The 12,131-nt window shown below is 50.2% G+C and overlaps 1 protein-coding gene across 1 annotated transcript; it reads left to right on the top strand.

Moving 5' to 3' along the window:
* The first annotated feature begins 1,682 nt into the window (after window positions 1–1,682).
* PDGFB (platelet derived growth factor subunit B) lies at window positions 1,683–11,659 on the top strand. The gene is made up of 6 exons (XM_026863015.1): window positions 1,683–1,851; window positions 5,015–5,098; window positions 5,609–5,814; window positions 7,542–7,683; window positions 8,089–8,260; window positions 9,493–11,659. Exons 1-5 carry the CDS (start codon window positions 1,683–1,685, stop codon window positions 8,223–8,225), a joined length of 738 nt encoding a protein of 245 aa, XP_026718816.1. The 3' UTR covers window positions 8,226–8,260; window positions 9,493–11,659.
* The last annotated feature ends 472 nt before the right edge of the window (window positions 11,660–12,131 follow it).

Genomic DNA, 12,131 nt, shown 5'->3' with positions numbered 1-12,131 from the left:
TTTCGCAGCTATTCAGTGATCCCTGAATTATACAAGTCTCTCTCTCGCTGTGCATTCATCACTGATGCTGCTTCCCTCTCCCTTGGAGACTGAGGAAGTAATGCCTGGGGATGTAAAATCTGCTTTTCACTGCAGGCGGACAGCCAGATCTGTGGTGAGATGCGAGAGTGACAGGGACGGAGCGGAGCAGAAAAGCTGCCTGGAACTCTCTGGTAGATCTGGCTGTGGAGGGTTAAAATGCTAATGTTTTCTGCTCTGCAGCTATCCCAGGAGGTTTCTGCCCTGTGACTTGGGCTGCAGCAGCCTTCAAAGCCATTGTGTCCTAGTTTAAATTGTATTATTAGAGGGTGGACTAGCAGACCTGAGGAGGGAGCACTCCTATTGCTCTGTAAGCAGAGGCGAAAGGCAGGTGGCCAAGGGACAGGCACGTGTGGGAGGGTGCCAGGCTCAAGCAGCCATGCAAAAGTGGCTGCAGGTTTGGGCTAAAGCCCTCAAGGTTTAAAAGCCAACGTTTAACCACCTGCCTGGTGGTTTTCCTCAACTCCAAGTGGAAAGGAAATGTTCTGCACTGAACACAGGCAGAGAGGAAATAGCTGTACGCTAGAAGGACCACACACATGCCACCCACTGCCCATAAAAGCCCCCACAAAAATCCCTGCGTTTCACAAGCACACGAGCCAAGTTCTCCTCTCAGTTACAGGGGCGTGTGTAGGGCTGTGGCTCAGACGGCATCCAGCACCCGACTGAAAGAGCAGCTTTTCCGCATGAGTACTCCTGAATGAAGAGAGCTAGGAGCTAAGCAAACACTTTGGCCAGTACTTTCATCCATCTCTTTTTCTAGTCTTTCAGAAGTATATTTTAATCAGTGCTTGCTTTCCCACACTGGTCCTTTGTAGTCTTGTTAAGTGCTGTCAGTAGGGCCCATTCAAGCCTGGTGCCAGAGTAAAATTCCCAAGAGATTGATGGCATTGCACCTGCCCACATAAACCCTGAATTTGGCCCATCGTCTGATGTCTGTAAACCTGCTTACTTAAGGTTTTTTGGCACTAGCATGCAATGACATCCAAACTCCCCTGTGTTTCTTCATCCAAGTCTGCTCCTCAGCCCACCGCCTCAAACAGCCTTTCATGTCCTCTCTGTAGCGTTTGTGGTTTCGCTGTGGGCTCATGATAGAGCAGCCACAGCTGTGAAGGTCAATCTTCCTCTGCAACCCCCACTTTTTTTTTTTTAAGAGAGTATGCAAATTATGTATATTATTGGGCCGCTGTGGTTTGAAAACACGCGCACGCACACGCACATACACACGATATCTGACAAAGCCTGTGAGGGAGTTTCATAACAGAGGGAAATATTGGGAAGGTTTTATCTGATAGTGTAAGGGAAGTCTGTTAAAACGCCTTTACTGCAGGCAGCAGGAATGAGAGGCCACCTGGAGAAGTCATACAGCACTGGAGCAGGAAGCATTGCTGGCTGCATGCGTAGTGTTCGGGGCTCTGCAGTTCAGGCCGAGCATTTTTTGGCTTTTTCAGTCTTCTGACCAGGCAATGTTGGAGGCAGCAAGAGGGTCTTTCTCGCTTTTGGTCAGGTTTCAGGCTGATGCCTTAATGAGGGCATGTCTGCGTTTTGCTGGTTCTGTTATGCCTCCTCCATGCTCCTTTGATTACCCGCTCTCCCACTCCACGATGCAGTCAGTATTTGCGGATCACCTCTCTAACGCTTGTTTCTCCCCTTCTTTTATTTTTGTCATCTGGCAGGGGGACCCCATACCTGAAGACATTTATGAGATTTTGGGTGGCAGCTCAGTGCGCTCCATCAGCGACCTCCAGCGTGCCCTGCAGATAGACTCCGTAGGTAAATCTCCTCTTCACCAAGCACTCCTCTATTTTTTCATTAACTCTTTGCAGGGGAGGGAGGGAATATTCTATTTTCTAGCAGGCACAATATCAACAGACCTCACTATAAATATAGAAACCATTTGGGAGCCATGACCTGGCTATTTACACACCTAGCCACGCTGAATGTTAGGCAACTAGATGCCTTTTTAGATCTCCTCCTAACTGCCTGGTTTATGAAGGAACACTGATGTCTAAAAATGATAGAAGATGGGCAAGATGAGTGCAAGAACTGGGGTCACCACTTTTCACCCTGGCAGATGCACAGGCAGCAGAGCTTGAATTGGCCAAGGATCAGTTTAGCAGGTGGAGAAAAGGGAAGTGGAAATACGGTGATAGAGAGGAAAAGGTCGAGTGGGTTCTCAGATTTAGCACCCACAAAAGGCCCCAGGCTCCCAGAGGCTTTTAGGACAGGAGCAGCAGAGCACGTGTCCGTGATTGAGTTATGCAACAGGGGCTAAGTCAAGGTAGTGTCACTTCACCTCCTGCCAGTAGATAAGAGCTCTGGGGGCTGCCATTCCTCAGGGTCACTTGGCCAGGGCTGAGCACAACGAGCGACAGGAGCAGTGAAGCATGGAGGGGTCGGCACGTGTGGGAATCGAAGCACGCGCCACGGCGGCTGGGCTGGCCCAGGAATTTATTTATAAATGGTCTCTTCAGAGCAAATTCCTTTCTATTCTAACCCTGCTCCCGCCCGTCGTCCCCCAGCCCCCCCAGCTCGCCTTCTTTCTCATGTTTTGTCTGTTTGGAGCTTTGTAATCCTTGCCGAGACACTATCTACGGGGGAACAGAATTTCCTGCTTTTGTTTCCTATGCCAGTCCAACCACTGGCGCAGTCTCAAAAGCATTCCCACTGCCTTTCAAAACGGCCCTGGAGGGGCAGGGGGGGGAAAGCAAGGGGGAGGGCACCAGCTGCGTTCAGCTATTGTTTGCTTTAGAAAGAGGCGACAAGGCTCCCCACCACCGCCAAGGCCGCTCCCTGCCCTCACCAGTTCCCTCCTCCTTGTCCACAAGCCACACAATGGGGCAACTTCCAAAATTAGCTGTACTGGATTGTCCCAGGCTGGTCCCCCCACCCCAACGGTCTTCAGTGCTGACCCGGGGTTTAGAAGGACAACCTGGAGGAGGGAGGGACCCGGTTTTCAATAGGAGATTTGTTTTGAGTCAACAGTTGTTGCTATTTCTCTCTCCTCCCATCATCTCAACCTCTGCACAAAAGGCAGCCCCCACCCTTGTTTGATAAAATGCCAGGCGGCGCAGGATGGAGGGTGGAGAAGGAATGGGTGAGAAGATGCATGCAGTCTGGTCATGTCCCAGTGTCTAAGGAACAGATACATCTCTATCACAGTTACTAACCACCCTCACAATTAAGAAATAAAATGGACTTCTCTTGCTGGCTTGAAAAGCCCAGGGGTATGGGAGAAGGCTGCAGAGCTTTCAGTCACTGGTTTCACTTCAGATCCCAGATAGAAAAGGCTGGTCAGGGAAACAGAAAATGGTGCTGTGAAGCTGTCTCTTTGTTACACCCTTCCCCTCTCAGGTAGTGATCAAGAGGCATTATCATTTGCTTGCCCAATGTGGAATTAGTTTATTAGCAAATAAGTGTATTAGCAAAATAAACCCAAAGCAGCTAGGGCTATTCTCTGTTCTGTCCATGTGCCATGTATGTGCCACAGCTGCTGCCCTCCACTGACTGCATAGGGAGCCAAGATTAGGCAGCTCCAGTTGGCAGATGAGCTGAGATACTGCCCTCTTGAGATGCTGTAGTCCTAACAACAGAGGTGTGGAGAGTGGGGGTCATCTCCTTTAACTGTGTCTGCATGCAAAGCAGGTGTGACCATCTAAGCCAGTCATCAAGACACCCACTGTAGCCCTTGCAGAACTATGCCCTTCCAGAGTGTGATCCACCAAATCTCATTTTGGATGTCTGCTGCAGGGTGAGATGAATGGTGTCCTAGAATTGATCATGCCGCTTTAAAGGATGTCTGCCTGCCCACCTCACACGTAGATGTTGACTGCACAGGCACATGATTCCTGCCCTGTGAATATAGCCTCTGTGCATCCATCCCAAATCCTTTAGCAGTTGCTTCAGAGCTGAGCGGAAGCAAAGTCCCTGCTCCCCCTTACAAGAGAGCTGCACTAGGGCAGGACAGAGGAAGAGGGATGGGACATGATAGGTATGGGAAGTCTGCTCCACCACACATCTGATAAACAGAGATCTTCTACTGGCCCCAAATTCCCTGTCAGAAAATTGCTCCCTGGATGCTGACGTCCATTCAGCTTCCTTCAGCTGCTAAAGCAGGTCAGAGAAGGAAAGAGCTGTGGCTGGGTGGGAGCTATCTCCGAGTGCGGCCATTGTCCAGAGCTCAGGAGGGGCTGTGTGTTGGAGTGCTCCATGGGGATTATGGGCATTTCTCTATTCAGCACTTCCTATGGGAAAAAGCAGTGGGGTGGGAGGGAACTGCTCAGGGCTGGCCTGAATGCTGTCTGCCTTCCTCTTCCATCGCTGACTGAAATACCTCCAGATTCTGCAGCTTACCTTAGAGTAGGATAGGGACAAAGCGATTTCAGCTTTATTTTTCTGTTCCTTTGTCATAAAACTGACTCTAACCTAGAGCAGTTGTCATGGGTTGGGAGAGAGAAGGCAAGCACCCCACCTCCCACCCATTCTTCCCCTTCACCTGCCCTCTTGCACCCCAATTCTCCCAGTCCCAAGCCATCCCAGCGAGGCACCTCAGTGTTATATACCAAACTTTCTGCTTGTCCATCTGGTCTTTGATACTCCTTGCCATGTCCTGCCCTCTGAATCCTTCTGCTACTCCTCTCTGACATCAGACAACCCTACTGTAGGATTTGTCATTCCTGAGATGGCATTTTCCTCTCCCAGACCTTTTCACAGTAGGCTTGTTGCTTTGAATTGCCTAGTCTGAGCAAAGAGCAAACCTGGTGTCTCTGTGCCCAGCACAGCTGTGACCTGGCTGGAGGATTTACACCTAGTGTGACATACTGGGGCCATGTCTTAGCCCACGTCTTTGAACTTTGCCTGGTGAGCAGAGCACAAGTGCCTACTGTCTTCTCTTGCCTCTACCCGGTGCTATTAGGTCATGTCTTTCCCTTTGCAGAGGAGGATAGCTCAAGTGTGGACCTGAATGCAACTCAGCACAGTCAAAACCCGGTGACCCTGTCTCGAAAGCAACGAAGCCTAGGTGAGTCAGGGGTGTTGCACCTTGTGATTGTTGGGGCACTCATGTGAGTGGCTGTGGCTGGGTGTAGATGCATGTCTGAAATCCACATCTGGGGGTACATGCAGGGGGTGTGCCTGGATGCATTGACAGATGAGAAGGAGGGTCTAGGCCTCAAGTAGGAGCTGGGGAAGGCAAGAGAGGGAATCTGAAGCTCTGCAAGCTGTTCTGCTCTAAATCCCCACCCATGCTGATTTGCTCTAAATAAGTGTCACCTCCTGCCTAGGACTGGTGCTGCAGTGAGAAGCATCTTTTTACTGGGAGCTCCTCCACAGGGTGCAGCTCTGTCCAGAGAGGGAGCTGGAGGGGTGGGAGAAGGAGAAAGAATGTGTGTGTGTGTGTGTGTGTGTGTGTGTGTGTGTGTGTGTGAGAGTGCCATGTGGGGTCTTTATCTTCCAATAGAGATGGCTGCAGCGGGTTGGTAACAGCCGCCAAGCCCATTTCATCCCCCCTTCCTCTCTTGGCCCTCCATAGATGCTCTGGCAGCAGCAGAGCCAGCTGTTCTCGCGGAGTGCAAGACGCGGGCGGTGGTCTTTGAAATCTCCCGCAACATGGTAGACAGCACCAATGCCAACTTTGTGGTGTGGCCACCCTGTGTGGAGGTGCAGCGCTGCTCCGGGTGTTGCAACAACCGCAATGTGCAGTGTCGCCCCATGCAGATTCGTGTCCGGCACGTCCAGGTAAGGGAGATGCCTCCTGCTGCTCCCTCCTCCCACAGCCCACCTCCATCCCTACCCACCAAAACCAAAACCACAGCGGGTTTCAGGTGCAAGGCTCACACAGCTGTCTGTTCCCTCCCACCCCCTCTGCAGTCACATCTTGTGCCTTAGCCATGCAGCGCTGCAGCCTCTGGCGCAGGGTGATGTCCGTGACAGCTACTCCCGGGGCTGGTGCTGTCCAGCATCTGGGGACTGTCGCCATAGCAGAGCTACAGGGCCCTGTCCCCAGCTGCAGTTCCACACCATGGTTATTTCTGTGGCTGGAGGTGGCCTTGTCTTCTGTATTAGAGCAGAAAAAACAGAATGCTTTCATTGTGGGAACTGATTTTGATGCAAAAAGAGGAGGGCTTGCAGTGTCGGTGTTCCATCCCCCTGCTGCTGCTGCAGTTTCTTCCCAAGACACATACTGGAGCAGCTTCTCCTCTTTCTCAGCCCCACAGTTACCTTCTGACCCACTCCAGCAGCAAGCAGACACCTAACGGCTAACCTCTTGCGCTGATCCTTCTCTCCTCACAGCTAACAGTGATCTCCTCACAGCTTCCTCCCAGACAGCTTGTTTAAAAATAATACTCATCCTGTACTAATCCTCTGCCTGAGCCATAAGAGACTCCCCCAGGCAGGCGGCAGAGGTTGGCTGGGAGAGGTTGTATTCACACAGCCCTTTTTATCAGGAAATTCCTTTCTCAGAAAAGCCAGGCTGAATGGGGGAAAAATGAGGGGAGCAGGAGTTGTTTTTGTGGAAAAAACAAGTGAGAGGTCAAAAGCCAGCCTGAAAAAGTGACCTGGAAATGGTTTCTTTGAGGACAGAGGTCTCTCTATTGTTTAGCTGGAAGTGTTTGTCTAATGAGCAGCGTGTGGTCTGAAGCGTGTGGAGTGGGCTTTCAAGGAAAGATAAACAGCCTGGCTGCCTCTGCGCTGGCTGAGGGATGCTGCTGGGGGCAGTGAGTTTAGAGGAATTCAATCCCAGACACGCAGCAGAGCAAGTATTTATAGCTTGTGGAGCACTTCAGGGACCGTGGCCTTGTTAGATAAGCTGAGTGGGGTCAGGCCTGTCTGCTGCTGGAGTGGGAGGACCCCTTAGAAAACTTGTGCCCTGTGGTGGGATGTGGAGCAGTGAGTCTTCCCTCTGAGTCAGCACTGGTGGAGAGTCTGAGGGAATTTCCAGAGCACCGCCTTTCCCATGAAACACAGAGCTGAGGGCTTCAGCCCTGCAAATTATTAAAGAGCTTGAGACAAATTCAGACAGGCCTCAGCAGAGCTGGTGAAGCTGCATTTGCTTGCATCGAGCCTGAGTCTTTCTCCTTTTGCCCTTCCGGTAGGATCCTGTGGGAATGAATTCTGGTTGCTCCCAGGTCTCCGCCACCACATCTGTCAGAAACAGGCTGGGGTGTTCTGCACCTCCCATGTTTCTGTCTGTGATCAGACAGTTATCCTGCTTAAGCAGGGGCAATAGTTAGGAATGGGGGAAACAACCACTCACATCCAAGCTTGCCTGGTCTAGGTCTGCTCTGCTGGTGTGTACAGAATTAGCTCCCATACACACCACCCCTGAATTTGAACCATGCTTTATAAACTGCCTTCTGACCCTTTAGGAAGAAAGGCAGTACAGAAGCGTACTGACACAGTATTTTTACAGAGAGGGAGCTGCAGCTGTATTAATCTTTTGCTTGCCTTTCTCTTCCAAATAGGTGAACAAGATAGAATTTGTCCAGAGGAAGCCAAAATTCAAAAAAGTTGTTGTACCTTTGGAGGACCATGTTCAATGTCGGTGTGAAGCGGTGTCCCGTCAGCCCCCCAGGAACAGCCGGCCAGGGCCACGTGAACAGAGACGTAAGGATCTTGGCATTAGTCGAGCGGAGGGAGGCGTGAGAAGACAGGCTGGGGAGAGAGGAAAGAGCCCTCCACTGGTTTCAGTCTGCTCAGCTCCAGTGAATCCCATGGGCCTTCACTGGTTTATACCAGATAGGGGACCTTTCCCAGGATGTCTGCCTGCCAGCAAGGGGCTGAAACCCAGGGAAATGAAGGAGGGGAAGGTGAGAGGTGAGGGGAAGGGCATCATGGGAAAAGGGAGAGGGCAGAGACTCTGGAGAACAGAGGACAAGAGACAGAAGAACAGAAGGAGGCCTTGTGGCCCTCCTGTCGCAGAGCTCTTTGTTGATAGTGTGTGGGGAAAGATATTTCAACATGAGCCGGCTGCCCCTCGCTGTACAGACACTCTCCCCTCTGTTTTGGCAGGCTTGTCACCGTCGTTCACCACAGCCGCTGTCTCACAGAGGCAGCGAGTACGCCGGCCGCCGGCACAGAAGAGGAAACATAAGAAGTACAAGCATGTCAACGATAAGAAAGTGCTGAAAGAAATCCTCATAGCATAGAAGTGCTGGCAGGAGAGAGAGAGAGCACAAGCCAGGTAACAGAAAGCTGCTTTTCCAGTTGGGAGAGATGTTCTCCCAGGACACGGTTCTGCCCAGGTGTCTCGGACCCTTCCCACAGCACTGGCAGTGTGGGGCTACTGCAGGGCCTGGGCATAATAAAACGCAGATTGAAGGAGGGGGAAGGACTAGGCTGGGACCCAAAATGTGCATCCTATTTACGGCTTTATGGCTCTTTGCAAGGGTGGAAGGATCATGCTGCACCCGTACTTGCTCTTGGGCCCTGCCCTCACCTTTCTCTGCCTCCCTTACAGGCAGAGAGCAAGACTGACTTCTCTCTACACCTAAATCCCCTTGGGCTCTGTGTAATTCATCTCTTCTATGGAGTACTCCTGTTCTCCTTTCTCTATTGATTTCTCTGTTGAAAGCAGAGAAATAATGTTGCTCTGGGGATCCCTTTTGCTTTTGTTTCATTAGTTGAGTTGGCACAAAGACTGAAAAGCAGCAACACATTTTGTTCATCTCTCTCCTAGTGGGAAGCCTGTATGCATAAGAAAGGTCATACCGGGGGAAAAGAGAACTGGAATCTCTGGCAGGAGATCTGGACTTTGTCAGTCCAGGATCTGATTCTCCTCTCTCTGACTTGTGTAAACAGGAGTAACTCCCTCGTCATCAGAAGAATTTCACTGGTACAAGGGAAAGGAGAATAAGCCCTGGTTCCCTATGAGAGAGGGAAAAGGGCAGAAAAGAGAGAAAGAGTAACCAGGGTGCAGACCCAGAGCGGGAGAATTTAGAGAGAGGCGGCACAGCCTAACAGGGAAAGTCCTGGCCCGTGGACTCAGCAGTTCCATCTCTGCTGTGGACCCTTGAATGGGCCCAGGCCACTTGCTTCACATTCACTTCCCCTCACCCCAGGAGAGAGGGCAACAGGCTTCCACGTGTCGCATTTCAGGAGCTGGGGATGAGGGGTGCCAGACGGTGTCTTGGGATTGGTATTCCCACGCTTAGCACTGTGAGGGCTCTTGATTATCCCAGGATCCTCCTGACCAGCCCAAAGTTCCCAGGGTAGAAATGATGCAAACTCATGCAAATCTCAGCTCTGGCTCAAGCTGTCCAGGGGAAAAAATAGAGAAGGTCAAAAGCCCTCCTGGGCTTCTAATCTGGCACTTCGACACAAACATTTCCAGAGGATAAAATGGGAGAGGGGAGGAGTTTCAGGGGGAGAGCATTACATATTCTAATGGCATGTCTGGTTTTGTTTCACTTCCAGGTTATTTAATATATTTGCTGTATTGCCCCCATGGGGTCCTTGGAGTGATAATTTTTCCTCTTTTTCCATCTGCCTCGACGTCTGATTCAGACGGCAATTGGTGCTTTCCTTTCCATCAATGGACCTTCTCCCACCAAAGCCTCTCCCTTCTTTCATATATTAGCATACTTTTAAAGTTTTACACACACACACAAAAAAGAACAAACATGACACATATATATATATATATATATATATGAGAAAGGAACAAAGTACAAATAAAACCATGAACCCCGACAGCCGCAAACATGCGACAAGAACAAGACAATGCCTTCCCTGCTCCAGAGGACAGGATGGAAAATTTGAAAAGAAAAGTGAATCCAGTATCTTCTGAGGGGAGGAGAAAAACAAATGGACAGAGGGCAGAAGGGGAATATTCTCCCTTTCCCTCATGTTTCTGGTAAGGCTGTGGGGCCCAGCTGAGATCAACACTTGCACTGGACCTACGTTGTGAAAACAGGTGTATCTCAGATTGCGAGCGGTGACCAATGATGGAAAATGCACTAAGGACTTTTATCACCCTACCTGGACATCAGATTTATATTTTTAACGTGCGTGCGTATATTTTATTTTAAAAAAGAAAAACCAAAACCACTAAGGTATACAACATCTCGGGGAACAGAACAAAACAACAAAACAAAACAAGGAAACCAAATGCATTCCCCACCTCCCTTTCCTCTCCTGCTCCTGGTGCTGACTGGAAGGTGTTTGGATCGTGGGGAAGGAGCGGAAGGAGCAGAATGAGCAGACGGCATCAGAATTGTCTCCATGCCCCCAGCCCCTACCAAGGGGAGCCATCTTTGCACATGCTGGTGGAGAATTCAACTTTCCAGGCTCGGACTCAAATAATTTTTTTAATTCGCTCTGTATGTGTGCGCGTGTATATGTGTGTGTATATATATACGTGTGCGTGCGTGTGTGTATGTGTATTTATACATACATCTATAAATATATATATATATATATGTTCGTCAATGGATTTCATTCCCCAGTGACAGGAAGCTCCGAGGCACGTGCATGCATTGGCTTTGCTGGGCTGGCAGGAAAGCACACTGTTACTGCAGTGTGCCCATGCGGTCCATGGTGGGATAGGCAGAGACATCATCTGATCTCTCTTGCTGCCCTTTTCTCTCACTCTCCACCAACCCCCCAGCACAACTTCCTTGCAGGAGGCGAAGTGGCACCACAACAAGGCCAACAACAGCCAAACTTAGAAGCATGACTTAATCTCAGTGAGCTGTCCTTGCCTGCTCCGTAGTCCTGAAAGCAGAATTGTGTTATTCCTCTGAGGTTTTTAACCCCTTCACAGGTGTCCTGCACACCCTGCCTCCACTGCTTTCTTCTAGCCAGCGTCCCTGCATCTCCCATCATTTCCCTCACATTTTCCCTCTCAAATTTCTTCTGGATTTTTGCCTGTGGGTGTTCCCAGCCCACCTAGCTTGGAAGTTGGTCCAAGATGTGGGCAGGTCTGTGTAGGTATAGAGAAAGAAATGAGGATGGTCTTTGCAGTTGGCAGCAGCCGTCTGAGACAGAAACGAGCTCTCCTAAGTGAGGAGGACTTGCAGAAAAACTGGGGTTCAGTCATAGAGTCCATCCCAGGCCACTGCCAGCTCCAGAGAAGGGAGGAGGACTCTGTGGACAAGAGCTATTTCTGCAGACCTAATACATGGTCACCATTAGCAGAAATGTTACGCATAGTGGGAATTTCCACTGTCACCTTTGAGTCCCAGTCTTGGATTGTGCCATGCTGGGCACTGCAGTTACACATGAAGAAAATGCCTGTCCAGAGCTGGCGTGGCCCCCTCCCTGCCTCCAGCCGCTTCTCCCCTCGCACATACACGCACCCCTATCGCAGGACAAAGCCCCGGAGGGAGACAGGGGAAGGAGGCAAAGCCGCAACCTGGGAGCTGTTACAAGTTGTGGAGGGACCCAGCCTTCACCTCCTCGAAGCCCAGAGCACTTATACCACTGCCAAGGCGCCATGTTGCTCCCTCCCTCCATCCCCAAGACCTCAAGTCTTAAGACACTTCGTTTTTCTGTTCCAAAATCTGTTTCCTTTGGTTTGTAAAGATGGTGAGGTTTTATATTTTAATTTTTGGGGGCTTTTTTTTAAATGTAAGATTAATTTATACTCAGTACTGTATTTAAAGTTGTAAAAAAAAAAAAAAGAAAAAAGAAAACTGCCTCTCAAACAACATTTTCTCTTTTTTTTTTTTTTTGAGCTGAATGAAATTCAGAGGCCAGACTAGCTCACTGTGGGGCAGGGTGGGATTCCCAGAGGGCTCCAGTTTCATTTTCAAGATACTTATTCTGAGATTGCAGAGAGAAGCAACCAAAGCTGGGAAAATCCTGGGAGCCCACTCACAGCCCTGCCCATGGTCGGCAGTGCTGCACTCCGCCTTCCCTCTTGTCACCCAGCACTCAGGCTGGTTTGAAATGACTCAGGTGCTGGGGATTTTGTCTCAAAGAGGTCCCCTCTGTTTGGACACTCGGCCAGAATTTCCCTGTGCTTTCATCTGATCTCGAGATTCCTCTGCTTTGAAGGGCTGGGGACAGTCAGCACTGTTTACGTTGCCCGAAGCTGTACAAACAGTCGGCCC

The sequence above is a fragment of the Athene cunicularia genome (assembly GCF_003259725.1).
Source record: "Athene cunicularia isolate RWA chromosome 1 unlocalized genomic scaffold, athCun1 chr1_part2, whole genome shotgun sequence".
NCBI classification, from domain to species: Eukaryota; Metazoa; Chordata; class Aves; order Strigiformes; family Strigidae; genus Athene; species Athene cunicularia.
Note: the sequence above shows the minus strand (reverse complement) of the source record. Positions and strands in the feature narration are given on the sequence as shown.